This window comes from Antechinus flavipes, chromosome 4 (genome assembly GCF_016432865.1).
Source record: "Antechinus flavipes isolate AdamAnt ecotype Samford, QLD, Australia chromosome 4, AdamAnt_v2, whole genome shotgun sequence".
NCBI classification, from domain to species: domain Eukaryota; kingdom Metazoa; phylum Chordata; class Mammalia; order Dasyuromorphia; family Dasyuridae; genus Antechinus; species Antechinus flavipes.
Genome location: NC_067401.1, coordinates 443,556,102 through 443,579,411, shown reverse-complemented (window position 1 = coordinate 443,579,411; position 23,310 = coordinate 443,556,102). Strand labels below are relative to the sequence as shown.

Sequence of the window (23,310 nt, the reverse complement as noted above, 5' to 3'; positions counted from 1 at the left end):
CAATAGCATCATATTTTATTCTCACAACTCCTAAAGGGGTGTTAATATTCTTATTTTACACATAAGGAAACAGTAGCAAAGTGTATGTTATCCAGGGTCACTCAGTCAATGTGTCTGAGGCTAGAGTAGAGCTCAGGTTTCCCTACGTCCAAGCCCAGTGTTCTAACCACTGCACTGATTATTGCCTCTCGATTCCTTTATTCTTTCCACTAAAGTTTCCTCTTTGTTGGTGATAAGCAGCCAAAGAGTAAAGATGAGAAGGGTCAAATCTAAGAGTAGCTTGTTAGCCTGGACAACAAAGCTGAGTTCTACATAGCGCTGATGAGTCAAATGATTCTTCATTGAAGGATGAACTGGCCAAAAGGTCTAACTGATAAATTTTGCTTCAGGACCTAATAGATTGTGTAAGAGGGTACCAATGAGGTCAGAACACTAGAGATCTCTGGATAGATTCAGGATGCTTTTAAGGACTGAAACTCAGGGACTCGGATCAAGAAGAGTATTGTCCTTTGGATAATTGAGTTAGCAATGGAGAAGATAGGTTTTTCTAGACCATGGATATTGAGTCCTTCCTATTTATCTATCCATCTTCAGGTAAAGACATCAATGAGAAATGAATTATCCCAAAAAGCAATCAAAGGATCTAGTCAATCAGACCACTGGATGATCAGTTGAATCATTGAGAGTTGACTTCCTCTCATGATGAACTCATTTTTTTCTACAATTTAAATTCCACATAATAAATATAAAATAGCACAATGAGCTCTGTTTTCTTGGAAAGGGATGTGTTAGAAGTATTAAGAAAATAATATTTTAGTTGAAGGTTTTATAATCAAGAGATATCCTCCTAGACTCTTAGGGTATAAGGTATGGATAAATCATAAGGACAGTAAGAATTCCCATTGCTCTAACAGTTACCTCTGATTAAGACTGATTGCAGTTCTGATAGTGCAGTACCAAACTTCGGAATGCAAGATAGATGTGCTCATTTTGAGTACAAAGGAATCCTCCTCCTCTTCTAGTCTGGAATGGACTGCGGTTCAGATCTCCAATGCATGTCCAGTGTTTCCTGTAGTATCTTTGGGAAACACACCATTTGGCATGATCATAGTAGGAGCTAAAAGGAGACAGTCCTGGAATTCTAATTTTCTTGATATTATAGACATGGTATGAAAGAGAACAATTTGATGGAAGCTTAGGTTGCCAAGTTTCTACAAGCAAATTGGTCTGCAACTGTTGAGCCATCCAAGACACAAAGATATCTGAGTTATAAGAAAAAAAAAAGGAAAAGAAATTGATATTTCTGACCTTAGATAATAATCTAAAGAATAATTTCATAGACAGTAAATAAAGAATAGGACATATTTCTCAACACTCCTTTCTCTGGTATACAGTTCACATAATGTGGTTAAAATCCTATTGGGTTCATAAGAAAAGGGAAAGGAGGGCAATGCTCCTGCTCCAAAAAGAAGTAATCATAGTATTCTAAGATTTTTTAGGTGCCTTACAAATGTTATCTCATTTTATCCTCATAACAACCCAGGGAAGTAGGTGCTGTTTTTATCCTTGCTCTACAGATGAGGAAAGTGAGGCAGACAGAGATTGGCCAGGGTCACACACTAGTAAGTATCTGAAACTGGATTTGAATGCCTCACTCCAGTACTAGTGTTCTTTCCATTTTGGCACCTAATTGTCTCTGTACCTCTTTGAGAGTAGTTATTACACAATAGACTGTTTGCTGGAGAGAGAACAAATATTCTGATAAGGTAAAACATTTGCTCAATTTTTCATCAAGCTCCCATCAATTCTTACTTCAGATAGTCATCTCCTGTCTTAGTCAACTAACATTTATTAAGCACCTACTATTTGCCAGGCACAAGGTCTATCTTCAGTTCTCTAATTGCTTGTGCTCTATCTCCTCATTGAAATTATTATGTATTGCTCTTGTTTCTACTTTGTGTGTTGGAGTTCCCCAATGAGATAGAAACTCCTTGAGGGCACAGACTGTTTTATTTTCTGCCTCTGTATTTCAGCAAGAAATATCATAAATGTTAGCATAGAAAATATGGGACATGGGGAGATATCAATACCAACAAAGTGATTCAAGATGAACCTGAAATTTTTTGCTCTGGATAAAAATCTTCCACTGAGGAGATTCAGGTCAGATGCTCCAAAGTACAACTTCTTGGTTCCTCTAGTTCCATCCCAGACCCAACCCAAATGAGTTTAACCTGCCAAAGCTATCGTAGATCTTTCTGTGATCATTTTTTCTTACCATCCACAAAATAAGGTGATTTTGCAAAGTGGAAGAAATTTTGGCCTTGGATGGACCGTAGTCTGGAAAGGCGTCGGTGAGGAATCCTGGGAAGCTGGGAGCGGGCACACATTTTGGGTAGATAGGTGAGTTCTGGGTGAAAGATGGCAGGTATAAAGCAGCTATAGACATTCGGAATGCAACTTAACAGCTGAGAATCTGGGCAGGATAATAGATAAAAAACCGGCATTGAGAACAAATCTTGTCATGAATTTTAAAAGGCCAACTTATTTGACTTTTAGTTTTTTTTTTCTACCTCCTCTTCTCAGTAACCATCAGATGGAATTCCTTATCTAATCCAATTAAAGAACTGATTAGTTTTGATGAGACTAATTGAGCCTAAATGACATAGAAGAGAGATTGATTGGAAGCCACTGACAGAGAAGGAAATTTAAAAATATAAGATTTAGATGTAGGAGGGAACTTTAGTTAGTTATTGTTGGTTTTTGTTGCCTAACTTTTTGTGATCTCATTTGGGATTTTCTTGAAAAAGATACTGTAGTGATTTGCCTTTTCTTCATTTGGCAGATAAGGAAACTGAGACAAGCAGGAATAAGTCAGAGTCACACAGTAAAAGTATGAGGTGAGATTTGAACTCAGATCTCCCTGACTGGATACTCTATCCACTTACAGCTATGGAAAGTGAAGTCCACAAATGGATTTGTCTAAAAGGCAAAGCTGAAATTTAAATTCAGGTTTTCTCCAAATCCAATGCCCTTTCCACTGCAACACTTGGAGACAGAAGATAAAATATAGGAAAAAGCTGGGTTTTTTCCTGCCTCATATACTTCTGGCTAAAGACCATGGAGAACTCCTGCTGTGAGTTTCTTTGTAACATGGTCATAATACTGACCTTAAATAAAATAATAGATGTAAAGTATTTAGTAACCAGTAAAATGAAATATAAATGCTAGTTTTATTATTGTAGAAGAGGCATTCTCATCCTGTTTATACATCTAACCACTCAAGATAAGTCTCTTCTCACTTCTGTTTTTGTTATGTTAATTAACAGGAGGAAACAAGGGAATAGCAAGCTTTCAGCATGATCCTACTTTATTATTGCAGAAACTAAGCAGGAATCACTGTAGCATCAGCTACAGAAATTTAAAAATTCAAAAAAAACTCCAAAGGAATTCCAAGGGAATAAAACCCTGATATTCTGGGCCCATAGAATTAGAGCTGTGAAAGTTTTTAGAATTCCTTTCTTTTTACAGATGAGAGAAAAGAGGCCAAAGAGGTAAAATTACTTGTCCAGGTTTACATAGCTAAGTGGATGGAACAGCTGGAGTTCAAGCCCACTACCTCGGACTAAATCTAGTAGTCTATGTATGGCAACCTGTGCATCTCCCATACAACACACCAAATTGCTCTGCAGAATTCTCTACTTGTATGTGAGGGTTAGGACAGCAGAGAGAGGGAGAAACAGAGAGAAACATAAAATGACATACACATGCAAACACAGAGACACATTCAGACAAAAAGAAATGGAGAAAGGCAGAAACAGAGACAGAGAGATAGATTCAGACAAAGAGAGACAGACACAGACAGACATACACAGTGAACCAGAGAGACAAAGAGACAGAGAGGGACAGACAAAGATACAGAGAGATCAGACAGACAGATAGAAACATAAGAGAGACAGAGAGAAAGGAAAAGAGGGAGATAGAAGGAGGGAGTAAGGAAGAAGAAAGGGAGGGAAAGCAGAGAGAGAGACATCGAGATGATAGAGATAGAGAGATGATGGAAATAGATATTAGAGATAAATGATGGATACGTGAATAGATTGATTATAAATAGATATAGAATGATTTTCTTTTGATGTCTCTAAGGAGGCATCTGGAACATCTATAAAGGAGGCAGCTAGGACATCAAGATAGTGAAAGAATCATTGCATTTTTGAGAGTGAAAATATCCTAGAAATAACATAATCCAACATCCTCATTTTTATGGACAGATAAAGATACAAAAGAATCTATGATTTTGTCATTGTGAAAAGCTCCCTCACATGGAGACTCTTCTCACCAGCACAGATCACAACTCATCAATGACTCAATAGATGAGATTGGAAGCCCTCAGACTTAAAGCTGGCACAGACTGAGGAAGGGCTGGCGTGCCAGTCAGCCCCTGGCAGAACATATCCATTGCCACATCCCTCTTCTCTAAGAGAAGAAAAAGTCAACAATGTAAACTAGTTCCCCTCAGAAAGGTCATAAGGAATGTATTCCAAAGGTCTGGAAGTTCCCCAGGCCTCTGCACATAGACATTAAATGAAGTCATAAACCCAAATGCTGTTAGTATAAGAGGCAGAATTTGAACCCACATCAAAACCTAACTCCAACACCAGCACTCTATCCATCATATCAGCTGCTTCATTTTAAAGAAAAGGTGCTAAACCCCTGAGAATTTAGATTATATGTCCAATATCACAATAATATAGTACATTATATATACATTAGGTTATTTGATCTTCAAGAACAATCCCACTAAAGAGTTACTCCAGATTTTATTCTCCCCATTTTACAGATGTTGAAACTGAAATTTGGACAGTTTGAGTGACTTCCCCATGGTTGCATAATAAATAAGCAACAGAGTCATACTTTGGACTTCTCTTACCCTGCCTGTGCTACCACCACCCACCCTGTTTTCAGCTTCCTTTTATGTGCTGTTTTCCTCTTTTAGAATGTAAGCTCCTTGAAGGCAGGTATCAGATTTCTTTTAGCTTCTATTTCTTTTTCTTTTCTTTTCTTTTCTTTTTTTTTTTGACACATAATGTTTGGTAAATGTTTGACTTACTGATTTTTTTTTTGAAAATATAATGATTGTAATCTCAGAAAAACTGGTTTGGGGAAGAAAATGAAGAAGCCCAAAATAGATCATAATTTGGTAATGCCATCTAGATTTATGAGACAATTGCCTAATAATATTAACATTTTAACATTAAGATGTCTAGTAAGAGAATAAGAATCTAACTTAGCTAAATTTGGATACTGGAAGAATTTGGAATTATAATTATTGAGCTGATATAATTTCTGATTTTTTTTTAATCCCCAAAAACAAGAGACATGTCATAGGACTGGTTTATGGGATGGGTCATTTTTTGGCTCTGGAGGCAGAATTCTGAGTTTAAATCTTGACTCTCATGATTTCTTGTTGTGTAAAAATCTTGGACAATTGACTTACTGATTGAAATGAGATTTGAACTCATGTCTCAGACTTCTAAGTCATTACTGTTTCTAGGATTTTATGCTTCCTCCAAGTCTAGTTCTTTTTCTAAAATATTAAGAGATACTCAGATGATTATATAAGTTTGTATGGAGGAGAGACATTTTATCATTCATCCTACTCACTTTTATCCTTTAAATTTCTCCATTCTTTTCCCCCCTATTATTTCCCCTCAAGATGTTATTTTTAGGAGCAGAAGTCAATGGCAGATTCTTTTCATTTGATTTCAGGATCCCTTAGTGAAAGGAAAGTAACACTTCCCAGTTGTATTAACTCATTAAAGAAGAACTTAGGGCCCGAGGTTTGTAGGCAGGTCATATTTTCTGTTTCCTTTCTTTAGAGCCTGACTAGCATAATATTACAAAGATAATTTCCCCTGGAGAACAATACACTTGAATCAGTTGGGTGGAAACTTATCATAGAGAAATACCTTATCTTCATCAGAACCCACCATATTCCATATTACCTATTTCTACAAATTGGCTGTAGTTGTAAGTTATGCAGATACCAGTTTGTCCATATCTTTCCCCAGTAGATGGATAGCTATAGCCTTCTTCAGGATAAGGAGGAAACTGGGGAATTGAGTGAATCAGCCAGAATCCCTGTGATTTATCCCAAAGCAAGAAACCTGTCAAAGATAAGGTTAATAGAGATAAATTAGAAAATCCAAGTTCTTTTCTCTCTCTCTCTCTCTCTCTCTCTCTCTCTCTCTCTCTCTCTCTCTCTCTCTCTTCCTCCCTTTGAAGGTCTGCTTCTACCTATACTTCTCTGAGTTTCTAGGTTTTTGTCTCTCTTTCTTTCAAAAACATATCCCAAAGCTGTAAAATTCAAGCTGATCACGAACCAGCTTTATTTCAGTTTTAGGCTAATGGTTCATTGAGACAATAAGTACTCCTTCCTTTCTTTTAGCACTGTCAAAAAACATCATGTGATATGTTTTCAGGTTTCAAAAAAAATAATCCAAGCTTGAATTACTTTGCCTATAACTTGGATGGATAGCCACCCCAGAGAAAGAAGGCAGCCAGCCTCCCTAAGAAGAGTTAAAAGAGTTCCCATGTCAAACCATGGGGAGGGTTTGTTTTGTCCGAATACAGTTTGCTAACTTGGAATTTGACCTCGTTAAAGAAGGAAAAGAAGCTTAAGCAAGTGTCTTCCCCCCAACTCTTTCCAAAAGCCTGAGAAAAACCCAAAAATAATGTGTTTCCAAAGGAAAATTAGGTGGAGAAAAAAGGCTCCTGAGTAATTTGTGTCTATGTGTTTGTACCTAAAGATAATTAAGCTCATATGTATAGTTGGGGGAGTTGCCCAATTGTGTCAAGACACAAAAAGAGACACAAAAGGCAAGTGGGGAGCAGTACTAAGTACTCCATCTAAGTGAATTATCTGTACATAAAATTTCTAGAAAGAAAATAAGAAAAATCCGAGAAAGGAGAATATGGATCGCTTTCCTTAATCTTATGAGACATAAAGCTTTCTACAGAAGTGTGTAAAAGCCCTTCTGTGTTAATAAGTACATGTCAGTGGTTTCTTTTATGTGATTTGAGTTATTACTCTCACAACTAAATGTGCAAACAATCATAATGCATTCATGTTTGCTTTAATAGAATAATGGAAGCCTGCCTACTTGTATACCAGTAACTCAATTTCAGAGGATGTACATTTACAGGAAGAAAAAGAGTAGAACAAGAAAGCAAGCTGGCTGGTGAAGGGTTTTGAGTCCATGTCATCAAAAGAGGTGAAAACATTAGGGATGTTTAGTTTGGAGAAAACTCAGGGGGAATATGATGGCTATCTTCAAATATGGTGAGTTCTGCCATATGGAAAACAGATGAGACTTGTCTTGCTTGGTCCCAGAGGGTGGAATGAAGAGTTATGGGTGGAAGTTACAAAGAAGAAAATTTAGGCTCACTGTTAGAAAAATCTTCCTAATAATTAAAGCTGTCCAAAGATCGAATGGTCTGCTTTAGGAGGGGAGTGTGTTCTCCCTCTTTGGGAGACTACACAAAGATCAGTTGGTTTTTTGTTGGGTATGTTATAGCAAGGATTTCTTTGGGGTACCATTTGGACTAGATGACTGCTAAGTTTTCTTCCCACTTTCACATTTTGTGATCCTGCAAACTCTGGGTGGAAATAGACTGAAGATGGAAGACCACATAGGGCAGTGGAAAGGGGGCCAGATTTGGAGATGGTTCTTCCATGTGCTGCTTCTTGCTGACCTCAGTTTCCTGTAAAATGGAAGGCTGGGACTGTATGACCTCTGAGATTCTTTATGGTTCTAAATGTCTCTTGGGGCTTATGTTGAAATGGAAAATGCTTGGCCAGATGCCCAAATTAATATTGCATAATGAAACTGGCTGCCTCCCAGTATGAAAACCTCCCCCTTAATGGAAGGTGCTGCCTTGCCAGGTATCATCAACTCTTAACACACATGTCATTGCACCTGGGAGTAGGGTCTCCCCATTTGATCCCCTGCCTCACCCCCTTTCTTGCTTCCCCTCCCCAACAGGGCAGGTGTTGCTTTATCCCCCAGAAGGGGTGATAAAGGTTTTTTGAGTTCTTAGGGGGACAGTATTCTATGAATCTCAAAGGATAATAAATAAGTTCACGAGGGAACTTCTTCTCTGACAGAAGATATCTTCTTCTGGTGTGGGGATAATGTCATACCTTTTGCATGCCCTTGCTTCCAGCTGTAATCCATAGAGTGAGGGACTTTGTCATTATATATCAGGTAGGCAGTACTATTGTTCTGTGGGAACACATGACATTTTTTTAGAGATAGTCAATCTTACATGACACTGCAGCCAGCTTTGCTACCTCCAGGGGTGTAGAATGCAGAGTTTTCCTGAACACTCTAGAGATTTCATCTGTTCCCTTAAGAGGCAGCTTATGTAGCAATAAGAGCTTTTTACAGTCTTATGGAGAAGGCCAAAGGGAGCCATCCTGCTTCTACCCTTGCATGACCTTGCTGTAGTTAAGGGTGAAAACTTGGGGCAGTGAGGGCTGTGCTGGGCTTGGAGTTAATCAGTCAACAAGCATTTTCTAAGTGCTTGCTATTGGCCAATTGCTGTGCTAGGTGCCTGGGGGCAGAAAGAAAAGGCAAAAATAGTTCCTCCCTTTAATCCATCAATAACCAATCATTCAATACATATTTATAAAGTTCCTACTATGTGCTAGACATTGTGCTGAGTCCAGTCCAACTCAGATCTCACAAGCATTTATTAAATATTTGCTACGTGCCAGGCACTGTGCTAAGTAATGAAGATACAAAGTCAGGACAAAAAGTAGTTCTTGCTCTCAAGGACCTTACATTCTGGTGGAAAAGGTGAGATATGCCAGCACATAAATCAATGTTTAATATATGAGAAGAGAAAAAACTACACAGAACAAGTAGGGAGAAAAGGAAAAGATCATAGCTATAGAACCGGAAGGGTCCCTAAGAGCTAGCAAATCAATTTTACTTTACAGATGAGGAAACTGATGCAGCCAGAGATTAAGTAGCTTGCTTGGAGTCCCAAAATTAGAAAGTATATGACGCAGGACTTCAACTCAGTTCTTTCTAAATTTAATACAAGAGCTCTATCACACCATCTCGTTGTCTCCACAGTGGATTTTCCATACTCAACAAGACTCATATCCTTGATGATTGACTTAAGAGATCATTGCCTTATCCATTTCTTGTAGGAAGTTGAGGTGTTTAGAGCACTGTATTAGAGGCTGGTAGGTGGGAAGGGGAATAATTCTTGCTTTCCTTTAAGTTACAGTTTAAAAAGAGAATAAGACTAGTAGAATCACTAGATAACTAAATTGTATCACAAATATATTAAAAAAGTGATACACTTCTGAATTTCCACACCAAATGTAACTTATCATGTGCCCTTAGGATCATAAAATATTGGATTTAAAGAAATAAAATGATGATGATGATGATGATACTTTGCCTAGCCTATCTTTGATTCTTATGGCCATAGGATTATAGCTAAAAGGGGCCTTAAAGATCATCAAGTCCAATTTTATTTTACAAATAAACAAACTGAGGACCAAAAGAGGAAGTAGCTTGCCCAAGATTATACAAGTAATGTGTCTAAATTGGGTCATCCCAAGGAGGATGAAAGTGGTAAAGCCAGAAGCTGCCTCCCCAGACCCCAAAGCCATACCATGCTCCCTGCTCAGGCTGATTCCTATGGATTTCTCATGAGATAACCCTACTAAATGAGAATGCTTCAAGAAGGATGATGGTGACTATTTCAGGGAATAGGTTGCATTCAAATTGAGCTTTAAAAGATGGGTAAAAATTCAATTGCTGAAATATAAAAGAGAGGATGGTTCTGTATCTTGTTAGGGGGCCATTGCAATCATTTAGGGAATGGTAAAGAAGACCTGTCCTTAGGGTGATGGTTGTCAATTTAGATACTGGATGGAACCCCTTGGAGATAGGAAAATTTCTCCTAAACTCTCTCTTCAATTCATTTTTCATTGGCTTATTACCTTTTATAGCTTGATATTTTCTACCTGGAAAAACAGTGAAATTGTATGCATAACATTTCTTTCTTTCTTTCTTTCTTTTTTTTGCACGAACCTACCCATTAAATAAATACCATAGTATTCTCAAAACATCCAGGGGAGTCTCTAAGGCTAAGTTCGTGAGACTGTGATTCTGAAGACTGTTTTTTGTTATGTTTCAGGGATTTTTATCACATATCTATATATTTTATTCTGTTTCAAACAGCACTGACTTTCAGGTGGGCACTGACGATGTGCTTTTAGATATGACTAACAAAGATCATTTCCATAAATTTTCCTCATGGGCAGCTCCCCACCTAATGAGTCAAAAGAACAATGACTAAAAGCCCTGCTTTCTTGTGAAGGAGGGAGGGAGGCAGGAAGGATGCAATTGTCACCCAATTCTATTAGAACAATTTAATTTCTTTACAAAATCCAACTTCTGTCTTTCATTAGAGCAGGGGATTTTATCCTCTTTTGTGTCAAGGATCCTTCTGGCACTCTTCTGATGGGCCTCTTCTCAAAATCATATTTTTAAATGCATAAATAAAATACAAAGTATTGTAAAGGAAGTCAATTTTACAGAAATACAGCCATCAAAATATTTTCAAAAGGTCACAGATCACAGGTCAAGAATCCCTGCCTTAGGAAAGATCCATCTTGACAGAATAGACTAATATAGAAGTTTGGGGGTCTTCATGAGAGAATGTAATCTTTTTGAAGATAGAGATGATTTCATCTAAATCAGTGTGTGGCACGTAACAGATGCTTAAAAATGTTTATTGACTGATTTATTCACAACTTGAATTGTTTACCCTACAGTTATCTCTAATGCAATTAAATTCAATAAACAGTTTTTTAAAGTGGATGCAACGTTGCACAGAGAGCAGAATGTTGGACTCAGTCAAGAAACCTTAGACACATTACCTGTATGATCTTGGGTAAGACACTTCCTCTTTTGGTCCTCACTTTATTTGTAAAATGAAAGAATTGGACAAGATGATCTTTAATGTCCCTTCTAGCTATAAGCCTAAGGCCATGAGGATCAAAGATATAGTAAGCATAAGGATTATCACCATTTATTTCTCTATTTCAAGTATTTTATGATGCTAAAGGCTCATGATAAGTTACATTTGGTGTGAAAATTCAAGAAAGTTGGAATGGAGGATCTTCCTTCTTCTTGTTGATCTAAAGGCCCAAAAGGAAGGATTCCACGAATGTGAACCCGGGTTTGATATCCTAGATTCAAAAGACTATCCTGGTGGCAGGTGAGCCTCAATTGAATTGATCAGACTCACACAGAGCACAATATCCTCAATGGACATGGATATTTTCTTCATGCTTTGTATTTTGTGGTGGCTTTTTTGTGCATTGGCAGTAGGATGCCGAGGCAGAGTTCCATGTTCCTAATACCAGATCATATGATTGTGTGCCATTGGATTGCAGTTGACTTGTGATTAGCTTCCTCATATCTGGTTAGAGGCCAGGCTTTTGTCACTGAGCAGCAGATGGTGAATAGGAACATTTGGAGGCAGGCCACCCTAAGGCAGCAGCTTGACTTAAGAATTAACCACCTATGTCCAAAGACTTTGTCCACAAGTGTCTAGAGCAGGGAGGTTTTAATCTTTTTGTGTGTCATTGACCTCTCAGACAAAGGCTATCAATCCTTTCTGAAGATAATATTTTTAAATGATAAAATAAAATACAAATCACAGGATTACAAAGGAAACCAATTATATGGAAATAAAGATATCAAATTATTTTTAAAAAATTTATGGACCCCAACTTAAGAACTCCTGTCTAGATAGAGAGTGTCAATTTGGCAAGAACTATTTCATTTTCTTTTTCTTTAAGAGACTTTCCTAATGTTTTGTTCATGGGTTTAGTTAGTTTCAGAGGTAAAACTTGAACCCCAAATCTAGGAATCTCAGTATTTGAGAATTGGAAAGATCCTAAGCAGCTGTCTATATACACAAAAGGCATCCGTAATATAATTTTAGTCTTTTGGATTGAAGCTAGATCTCTATTCATTAAATTCATAAAAATTCTGGGAGATAGGTACTATTATTATCTCCAGTTTATAGATAGTGAAACTGAGACTAATAGAAGTTAAATGACTTGTTCAGGTTGACATGGATAGTAGGTGTCTGAGGGAGGATTCAAATTCAGATAGTCTTGACAAGTTCTGCACTTATAAATATATCAAATAGTTTCTATATGAGAGAGTGACCTAGAGATGGTTACTGAATGTGAAAGTCCAATGTCATTACCACTAATGAAAAAACAATCTATGTTTCAAGTTTTATTGATGGAGGCTCAGTACTATAGATTTATGTTTGCATTTAAGGGGCATTTTTTTCTTCTGTTTCTATCAGAAATATATATATATATATATATATATATATATATATATATACACACATCACATAGCAAATACAGAGTGAGTAGTAATAGCTTTGCCAGCAGAGAATTGTCTCAAGCCAGGCTTAGGGATGCCATTGACCTGTTTAGTCTTGTACAGAGTATGGCAACCTGGTCCTTAAGGTCTTGAATTAGTGTGGTCTCAAGAAGTGTTCTCGTCCCTGCCAGTCAGCTGCCATGTGTGTAGCTCTGACTTAAACTGATTTTAATGTTTACTATCTAGTCCACACTATTTTCTATTCTGCATTTTCTTGGGCAAATAGCAGAACTTTTCTGTGGCTCAGTTTCCTCATTTGTAAAATGAGACGATGGTGGATCTAGGGGTCTGATGCTCCTCCATCCACTTCCCTGTGCTATAAGACTCCCACAACTGCCCACCTACCACTTCTTTTGCCAGAGAATGGATTGTAAGCCCTCTGAAGATACAGTGTGTTTTCATCTCCATCTCCACCCCCTGGCACATAAAAAAGCTTAATGAATGACTGATCCCAAACCCCAATGGTACTAGTCTGGATTTCTTTTTCATTATCATCATTTGTAAGATCATGTTCAAGTTGGGCTTACCTTGGCTTCCCATGCTTCATAAAGCTGCTCTAATGTTCTTCCTAAGACACTCTGGGTCATATTGATTAGACTCTTGCTTCTCCGCCAGCTTTTCATGGTAGCATCCAGGTACATGTACTCTAACCTACTTCTTTCACTTTTCTGTTTTCTGTTCTGTGGTAGCTTGTAAAACACAAACCTGCCAAAGAAAAGTATCCAAAAAATACTCAAATGCTTCCTTCCTCTATGATCCCTTCTTCCCTGAAATTAGAAATATTCTACCATTCTCAAATTTTTTTAGAGTACTTCATCTGAATCTTTCATTTGGTAGAAGAGGCAGGATGAAATAATGGATAGAGTACCGGAATTTGAATTCAAATACTGTTGCAAATTCTGACTGAAAGGATCACAGGCAAATAATTTAATCTCTCCCTAACTCAGCTTCCTCTTCTGTAAAGTGGAGCAGAGTAATAGCATCTACTTCACAGGGTTGTTTTGAGGGTCAACTTAAGATGCTTCATATAAGTTTTCAGTCCTGTCTGACTCTTGGTGACTCCATTGAGGATTTCCTTGAAAATATTAGAGATATTTGCCATTTCCTTCTTCAGGTCATTTTACAGAAAAGGAAACTGAGGCAAACAGTTAAATGACTTGCCTAGGGTCACGCAACTAGCAAGTATGTGAGGCCAGATTTGAACTTGGGAAGATAAGTTTTCCTGACGCCAGGCCTGGTGCTCTAATCACTACACCACTCTCTATAAATCTTAAAAGTTATATATTCCAGATGTTATTATAATTACTGCATATAATACCTAATCCCAAAGAGTCAATGACTCAACAACAACAATAATATAAATTCATCTTCTATAAATTCACTTAAAACATCCATGGTATCTCTCCAGTAGCAGGCAAGTCAACAAGATTGATAAGCATGTCATCCTATTTAGGCATGATTTTGATCCCTTTTCTAGGACTCTATATTTTGAAAGCTTTTAATTCCATGTAGTTTAGATATCTTTAATGTTTGTTATAGAGACATTTGTAAAAAATATTCTTAACTTTTTATGTATCAATATCATGTACATTATTGTGGGCCAACAGTTTGGTCTGCAGTGGTGCTCCCATTCTTCTTCTTTTAAATAATAGCTTTTTATTTTTAAAATGTATGCAAAGATGGTTTCCAACATTCACTCTTGCAAAACCTTGTGTTCCAAATGTTTTCTCCCTCCGTTCCTCCTACCCCCTCTTCTAGACAGCAAGTAATCTATTTTGTTAAATGTGCAATTCTTCTATACATATTCCCACAATTATCATTCTGCACAAGAAAAATCAAATCAAAAAGGAAAAAAAATGAGAGAGAAAACAAAAAGCAAGCAAATAACAGCAAAAAAGATGGAAATATGATGTTATGATCCACACTCAATCCACACAATCCTCTCTCTGGGTGCAGATGGCTCTCTCGATCACAAGTCTATTGGAACTGGACTGGGCCACTTCATTGTTGAAAAGAATCATGTCCATCAAAATTGATCATTGCATAATCTTGTTGCTATGTGCAATGTTCTCTTGGTTCTACTCTTTTTACTTAGCATCAGTTCACGGTGCTCCCATTCTAATGGAATTATTTGCTGAGCTCACCAGGATAAAATAATAACCAATATTTATAAAATTATTTGATCTCATCTGGCCAACGTATGATTGTAAATGAAAAATGGAGCTTCAGTTATTTGAAGTTTTCTACCAAAAGGGTATAAATAATCAACATTCTTTCTAGATGCTAAGGTCTCTTTTAGCAATAGGGAGGACAGGACCCTATAATTATCTCACCAGAAGATATAAAATATGATGGCTTTCCCATGCTATGTCTGTAATCTATCATTTTTCTACTTCATAACCATACCCACCTCGTCTGCCGTCTTGAGGTTAACTAGAGTGTATGAAATATATATCCTCCTCCCTGAAGGTAAGGAAGATTATAGGACCTGAGAAAAACAGCCCTCTGACCTAATTCTAATGTCACTGTGCCTGAATGTTGAGTTCCTTGGCAATTGAGAAAACTCACTGCATGGATCTAGCAAGAGTGTTTAACCTGGGTTCCATGAGTTAAAAAAATTTTTTTTTTGGTAACTATTGAATATCATTGGTTTCCTTTGTATTTTATTTTTTTCATTGGAAAACACTATTCTGGGAAGGATTATATAGGCTTTTCCAGACTTCCAAAAGGATCTATGACACACAAAAGCTATGAACCCTTATTGGAGGTAAATCTCTATACCTCGCAACATTGCCCAGAGTAAAACAGGTAAATGCAAATGCTCAAATATCTACTTCAAGGTCATTCAGGAAGCCTTGATTCCTATGCCTAAAGAATGAAAGTTCCAAAAGAACCTATGGGTTCAAAGGGAAGAAGCAGGATTCCAACAACTTTTCATTTTGGAAATATTTCTGAAACTCTCTCCACCCTCACCCTAAAATATAGCTTTTTAAAGGTAAACAATTCAATGGAAAGAACACCAGATTTGAGGGCAAAACACTTGTTCCAAGGTCAAATCACACTTCTGTTACTTGGGCAAAGCCTTCCTGGGATTCAGGTTACTCAAATGTAAAATATTCAAGTTGGATTCACTGGTATATAAGGTTCTTAACCTGTTCTAAATCCATGATGTTGTAACTAATAATCTAGGTAGATGGGAATCTGGAAACCCCTCATGTTTTACTGAAATTGGAACCAAGTGGTATTGAGGTTAGGGCAGTTGGGCACCAGAGAAAGAAGAGGAGAAGAAATGAAGTTTTTGTAGTTCTCTCTCCCCCCACCCACCCAATTGTGATGCCTGTTGATTCCATTGCTCCAGTAAATGATATCTTTCTGTAGGCATATACATTGTTTAAGCAGAGCTTCCCCTAAAGGAAAAGACCCTGAAAGCAGTTTTCATGAGATCTCATCCTTGAATATTTATCTGTTGTGCATTTAACCAAGGGAGAAACTTGTGTATCTTTGCTTTGTGAGAACCATTGGGAATGAAAAAAGTGAAATTTAAATTAATGGCACTTTGCATAAATCATGGGCAGGATTATGGGATTGTTAAAAAAAAAAAATGATGAGCCAAGAGTCAAGATCACAAATACAGAGTTGAAAAGGTCTTTAGGAGTCTTCTAGTCCAGGAATTCTAAACTTTTTTTGTTTGTTTTCTGGTTTTCTGGAAGCCTAGGGACTTCTCAGAATCATGGTTTAAATGTATAGAATAATGTACATAGAATAATAAAGGAAACCAAATTGAATGGAAGAGTTATCAAGTTATTAGAAATAATAATAAAAAAACATTATGGACACCAGATTAAGAACCCTTATTTTAGCACAACTCTAATAGCTAGTAAAGTATCTGGTATATTGTTGGCACTTAATAAATGACTTTTGAATAATAATAATAATTAATATTTAAATAAGGCTTTCAAGATGCTTTATATACATTATTTAAAATAATTATCTAGATTCAAATGTTACCTTGTATATTTACAATCTGTTTAACTTTGTTGTATAATTTTTGTTGGCCTTAGATCTTCATCAGTAAAAAAATGAAAGAACTAGTCTCAATATTTTCTAAGGAACCTTTGAACTCCAATTTATTATTCTTTGAACCATAAACCTGTTTGTTCTCAATTAGAGAGATACAAAAAGTGATCAGAGCTTCCTGAAAACTCATGATGATTTTGCAATCTGAACTAAGCAATGTTATGTCCTATCACCTTGGAACGTCATCCGATGTCAATGACTTGTCATTCAGCGGCAGCGGGCACTCTTATTGACCAAGGTTATTCAAATAATGCTCTAGCATTTAGGCCATAATGTTGATTTTCCCCTTTTTTCTTGGGAAAAGTCAATTTTCCATGTTGAAAGGAAAACTAATTTTTTCTACCTTCCTCAGACTTCTGAATGGGAGATTGAATGGACCTTACTGAGGAAATAAGCAAAATCTTAATACAACTATCTGGACATCTCATTACACTTTTTAATCACTTCTGAGAGGTGTTGACCAGGATCATAAGTTGTAAAGTTGGTCTTACATTAGATTTTCTGTGTCCAGGGGAAGCAATTTTCTCCTTTTCCTATTCATTCCTGTTCAATGTACAAAAAGTTCATTCAGATAAGCCCTGTGTCTTTTGGAGGGCAGGGTAAAGGAAGGGAGAAAGAAGAGAGAAGGGACCCCAAGAATTCCATAGTCAACCATTTCATCTGCCAATCAGCCCAGTGCATTTTTTTTTTTTTTTTTGCAAAAGCTAGTCAATGAATTTTCTTTACCTACCAATCTACAGCGTCACCATCTTCATTTCTGCAAGAAATCTGAGCTGCCCCTGGGGGCACACAGGAGCTCAAAAAGAGCACAGTGAAGCTCATGCTTAATAATCTCACTGTCATTTTCTGTCTGCCTCCTCCGGAAAAATGCCAGAAAGGACAACTTTTAAAGAGATGACTGGATGTCTAAAATGTATTTCTTCTAAGATCTAGCTCTACTTTTTGATTCAGTTTTGTCACGCAGTCCAGGATCCCTGCCCTTTCAAAATGGGCTAGATCTAGGAGAATTATGTGATTTCCCCCCCGCATAAGTACAGTCAAAGTGACTTAGGATGTAATTTTCCGGGGTTGTTGACCTACCTTGAAAAGTCATCAAAAAGCTTGGACAAGAGGGGAAATATAGTTAACCCTTGAGGGCAAATTTTTCTACCATGTGGAGGATGGAGAGAGAGCCTTTTAAGCCAGGAAATCTATATTGAGTTAATATTTCTTTCCTGATTCTCCTCTTACCTTCCTATTCTCAAAATAGTTTGAACTTCTTTTTTTTGACAGATATAATATGCATAAATAGACATACAGATGCTTCACCAGATGTAAAATGGTCATTTCAAAGGGGTAGGGAATGAGATCTGTGATTTCATTCGGGTAGGAAACTTCTTAATGAGGAAACTCCCTAACAAATGCAACCAATAACTTTTCTGAAAAAAAAAAAAGAGCACAGGGCCTTGAGAGGTAAAATGTCTTGTCCGAGGTATGAGTCGAAGACAAGACTTACACCTTGTTCTTTCTGATTCTAAGAGCATCTTTCTATATGCTATGCAACACCACCTTTCTAAAGTAGTAGAAATAATTAAATAATTGATCTAAGAAAGACCACCGGTCTTTTTCTCTTCTAGAAGTAAATGGCCATTTATTTGAGGTAACTGCTTCTCTGACCATAAAGGAAAGAGTTAAAGATCACATTAAACTGGATCATCAGTGATATTGACATTTCCTTTCCACCTCCCAGACTTAGCCATTCAAAGTGTAGTTTTAGCTTAAAAAAGTGGAGATAGCCAATCAGTTATGATAGGGAACAAGTAAACAATGCTGACCTTCCATCTTTTCCTGGAAATAAAAAAAAAAAACACCAATAGGTGTTTTGTCCAAGATATTCAGTCTTATCACTCCTGAAACAGAATCTGAAGACTAAGTGAAAATGTCCCATCATCATGAGTATGAAAAGGTGAGAATTATCTTATTACTTTGAAGGAATGAGGGGAAAAAAAAGTAGAAACACATAGAAACCATTGCCTTAAATATAATGGTTTTGAAAGAGTGATTTTCCATCAGAAGTATGAGTTAGAAAGAAAAAATATAAGGAATAATAAAATCTCAAAGTCTCACATCCCATTCAGGAATTGGATCCAATTCTGAGCCAGTATTGGGGTTGTGGGTCGAAATTAGAATCACTGAAGATTAGAACCATTTTTGCATCTAGACCAAATAGGACTTTTGGCATCAATCTGTAATTGAATTTGTATAGGGCACTGAGGGTGCAAAGAGTTGTCTTAGCTTTCCATGATACCTTTAAGACAAGGTATGATTTTATGATCTCAAGCTTGCTTTCCTTAGAAGGCTGCTGCAAAAGGTACTTTAGCCAGGGAAACTTCTATGGTTTTGGCTCAAACTAGATCCTGCAAACAATAGCCAGCATGTTCTTTCCCAGTTGCATCATTTTCCAAACTTACGGGGTCCATGAGTCTTCCCTATGTCTCAAAGGGATAGGTCTAATATGGTTGGAGCACATTCCAAAATTTCAGTGACTCTCAATCTTTTTGAAATTGTTATTCTTTATGTTTAATTTCATTTCATGATGCTCTTTGGTCTTTTTAAAAGGAACTACATTATTGATGTGGTGTCTATTTTTTAAAATTAAATTAATTAAATATTATTTTGGTTTTCAAAGCATTTTTGAGCATTTGTTAATGCCTCCTGAGGTCACTGAAAATTGCTAGAATTAGGAAGCACATTTTTTTTTTTTTTTGTTTTTTGTTTTTTTAGTGAATATGACTATCACATTCTCTGGAACTCAAGATATGTATCTGTTTATTTTGGCAGAATATTAAACTGATTCTAATTCTTTTATCCTCATTGTTTATATATCTCCCAATTCTAGAATATGTGATATCTATATTGGTATGGTATATTTACTGGGAATTTTGTTCCTTTTCTATGTTTGGTTACTAGTTCAAAGATTGCCAAAAGAGTAATGTTGGCTCAAGTATCATATGGGGAAATTTTGGGGGCCAGAGATGTTAATGAAATGATCAGCTCTATTCAATCCAATTCAAGTCAGAACCTTGAGGGGAACATTCATATTTAGGGAGTTGGGTATGGATGATGGTTCAGCAAAGGAGATTGTGAAGGACCAGTTGGACAAGCAGGAAAGAGCAGTGCCACAAAAACCAGAGAAGAAAGGATTGTCCAAGATGAGGGGATGTCAACTGCTTTAGTGAGGTGGAAAAGAGTAAGAATTTAGACAAAGCCATCTGTTTTAGCATTGGAGAGATTATTGGTAAACCTAAAAAACAGTTTTAGTTGAGTAGTGAGGTTGCAAACCAAATTGCAAAGGGTTGAAAAGTGAATGAAGAAAGCCTAGAGGACTTGTGGGTTTATATCAGTCGAGGTTATACTCATACTTTTGAAATTATGGATACTTAGAGTATTGAAGTGTGAAGTGTTTCCATTAAATCCTTGTTTCTAGCTATTTCTGACTAGATCAAAGACTTCAGCAGCCATCTGCTGACCAGAAGTCCCTTCTACAATGTCATTGGCAAGTAGTCATTAAGCCGTCTCTTGAAAACTGTACAAAACCCGTTTCCCAAGGTAGATATTTTGACCAAATGATTATTGGAAAATTTCCCTTCCATTCAACTCAAATGTGATTCTTTACAACTTTCATTAATTCCTTCTACTTCTGCCCTCTGTGGTCAAGCAGTATCTAATCATTCAGTCAACAACAGTAATTAAGCAACTACAATGCTGAAATGGTAGGGTGAAAGAGGCATTTGGTGATTAAAGAAATCAAGCATAAATTCAAAATTACTTTAAATTTTACTATTAACAATAGAATATTTTGAAGGTGACTAGAAGTTTCGTAAGTGAATTTAAAGCATTTGGCTTCTCTATGGAATTGTGAACGATAGGGACTTTCCTTTCCTCTTTCAATTCTGCTTTTTTTGAAATCTGGGAAACACACTACTTTGGCGAAATATTCTGTCTCCTGACCAACTTGATGTATTTTAGAAAAATAAATAATGTGTTTATGGGTCCTTACTTAACTGTAGTAAACTAGGAAAAGTTCTTATGAAAGAAGTAGAAAGCCAGAGCGTATGACTTCAAGTCTTTGACAACCAACTCTTTACTCACACTAGTATCAAGAATAACTGTCATTCTATTGCTTATGCCCTGTTATTGCCCTTTTTTCATGTTGCTTCATTTATCTACTTTTATTTAAGGTCATAATTTAAACACCCATTTAAATTAGATTAATAAATATATAGTCTAAAATGAAGTGTTAACTACATGCAAAACAGATTACACATTTCACTTAATTCTAAGATTCAGCCCCTCCAAAGTCACAAGCCCCCTTTAGAGCGGAGTCTGTTTCTTTGTTCTTATTTCTCACCGTCTCTGCAAGTTCATTGAAATAAAGAATTCTCAAATGTCCCAGAGACTAATTCTTATCCATATGAGGCCATCTGAACATCATAAAGCCTAGTATCAGTGTTGATAGGGGTATCAACACACTTCAATGTTGATTTCACTGTGTCTCTCTCATGCATATGAAATCAGCTCTTTTGGTTCTCTATCCATGACAACCAGAGAAGATAAATGAGCAAACAAAACTGTATCATGAGGAAGTCAGAGCCCTGGCTAAGGGACCGAGATGCCCTGGCTACACTTACCTTAGGAAACTATTGAACTTTCTAGTTTGTTTGAAGATCTGCATCTGTTCCTCTCATTTCTTCAAAAGTAGTTTTACTACCTTGGAATGAATTTAGGGACATGTTTTTATTTTGTCCCCAGAAACTCTAGAACAATGTTGTTGTGTTTAGGATCTGAGGACTTCACTTCTGTTGATACAAGGAAGATAGAAGATCAAAAGATACAAGTATGATTGACAAATAAAAGAAAAGTTGTAATAGCTAAAGGAAAAAGCTGCTAAAGTTGGTGGGTACCATGAAAAAACAAGGGAAGAGGAAAACATCAGTTTGATACATGAAAGAAGAACCTGAAAATTCAGTCATGCTGAAGAGATTATTGAGAAATATTTTGAGATGAGAATTCTGAATTAGCCCTCATCAAATCAATAAAGTGGAAATGGGGATAGATGTAAGATTTCATAAAGACAGGATGTGGGAGCTCATGTCAAAAGAGGATCATTTGAAGTAACTGGGGTTCCTAAGCTTGAGGAAAAGAACACTTAGATGGAGCATAATAATTATCTTCAAGATATAAAGATTGTCATGGGAAAGAGGGGAAAAACTTGTAATGCTTAATTCCAGTGAGTAAAACTAGGAGTAATAAACAGGTAGAAGTTGCAAAGGGGTTACTTCTAGTTTGATGAAAGGAATAACTGTCTAATGATTAGAGCTGTCCCAAAGTGGAATGGACTTCCTTGCGATGTAGCAGATTTCCCCTTACTGAAGGTTTGTTATGATGACCACTTGTTGGATATGCTGTTGTATATGGGCGTTCTGTTTCATGTTGGGTTAGATTGATATAGGAGTCCCTACCAACTCTGAATCGTTGTGGTTATGGAATTTTGCTTTCTGCAACATGGAATTAAAATTAGAGAACATCAGTTGGTATCCTATCTTTGCTATTTTCCATATTGACCAAGTCACTTAAAAGCTTTGTGCCTCAGTTTCCTCATTAGTAAGGTGAGGAAGTTGAACCACTTCATATCACTTATATTTCTAATAGCCTGTGATTCTGTCCCAAATTCAAAGCTCAAATTCAACAAACATATCTTAAATACTGATTACAGAAATGGTGTCTTGACTTAATTCTAAGCAATGACTAGTGCTGTATAACATGCTTTCTCTTGTCCACATTCATGCAGAAGTTATTCTTTAAGTTAATTGAGTGTTCCCTGCATTTTAGAGAGGCAGTGGAGCTAAACTTTTGTTCTGTCACGCAGCAGCAGGGAAATGCAGATGGGTGAATAAAGTTATTCTTCAAATATTCTCAACACACGTTCACTCAGACATCTCTGTCACTTAAAGACAATTCACTTAAAAGCTGGAACCACCTACAAAAACAACATTTTAAAAGATTCCAGGATCAAGAAGAGACGATATGGCATAGGGGAAACACCACTGGAAGTGAAGGCAGGAGAATCTGAATGTTATTTCCAGAACTCATATTACTTATCTATATGACCTTTTTCATTTGTTTAATGACTATGTCCCCTGGTTTAATTATCTCTGGCCCTCCTATATTCGAGTTCAAATCATGGAGAATTTCACAGTTAAATTCTTGATCAGGCTTTGCTTTGCTTGGGAACATTTGAAATTAACTCAGATTAATGTATTTGGTTATTTTCCATGCTAATAGACCCAAGAAAATAAGTGTTGAAAATGATAAACAGATATTTTTACTTGAAAAATGTAATTGAGACAGAAATAAATAATAAAATAATAAAAACCAATCATAGTATATATTTCTGAAAGAGTACGATCTTATCTCTATTTTTCTTCACTTCCCTTCTAACTCTAATTCTAATGATAGTTTTATGTGGGGCGGAGAGGAGAGAAGGAAAATATCTTTCTTTTTTTTTTCTTACTCTATTTTTTCTCCTCCTCCTCCTACTCCTCCTCCTCCTCCTCCTCCTCCTCCTCCTCCCCTCCTCCTCCTCCTCCTCCTCCTCCTCCTCCTCCTCCTCCTCCTCCTCTTCTTCTTCTTCTTCTTCTTCTTCTTCTTCTTTTTCTTCTTCTTCTTCTTCTTCTTCTTGTCTCTCACTGCTTTTTTC

The 23,310-nt window shown here is 36.7% G+C and overlaps 2 protein-coding genes across 2 annotated transcripts in view; one reads left to right on the top strand and one right to left on the bottom strand.

Moving 5' to 3' along the window:
- Positions 1-924: 924 nt before the first annotated feature.
- DNASE2B (deoxyribonuclease 2 beta) lies at positions 925-17,414 on the bottom strand. Its single transcript, XM_051994930.1, has 6 exons — positions 17,302-17,414; positions 13,022-13,199; positions 8,201-8,282; positions 6,003-6,164; positions 2,276-2,473; positions 925-1,262 (listed from the first exon to the last, which is right to left on the bottom strand). The coding sequence occupies exons 1-6, from the start codon at positions 17,412-17,414 to the stop codon at positions 925-927; spliced, it is 1,071 nt and encodes a 356-aa protein (XP_051850890.1).
- A 1,049-nt stretch (positions 17,415-18,463) lies between these two features.
- LOC127563018 (uricase) overlaps positions 18,464-23,310 on the top strand; it is a 39,957-nt gene continuing 35,110 nt past the window's right edge. Inside the window, exon 1 of the mRNA XM_051999188.1 lies at positions 18,464-18,516. Coding sequence (XP_051855148.1) covers positions 18,490-18,516 — 27 coding nt within the window. The 5' untranslated portion in view covers positions 18,464-18,489. The remainder of the gene's footprint in view (positions 18,517-23,310) is intronic.

What these genes read in the sequence shown, in the direction of transcription:
- DNASE2B (XM_051994930.1), bottom strand. Translation starts at nt 17,414, where the DNA reads ATGACAGTGAGATTATTAAGCATGAGCTTCACTGTGCTCTTTTTGAGC. An exon ending in GAAGCAAGGGCATGCAAAAG is followed by an intron (nt 6,165 to 8,200) that starts GTATGACATTAT and finishes TATCTTTGACAG; the next exon opens with GTTTCTTGCTTTGGGATAAA. An exon ending in ATCACCTTATTTTGTGGATG is followed by an intron (nt 1,263 to 2,275) that starts GTAAGAAAAAAT and finishes CTTATAACTCAG; the next exon opens with ATATCTTTGTGTCTTGGATG.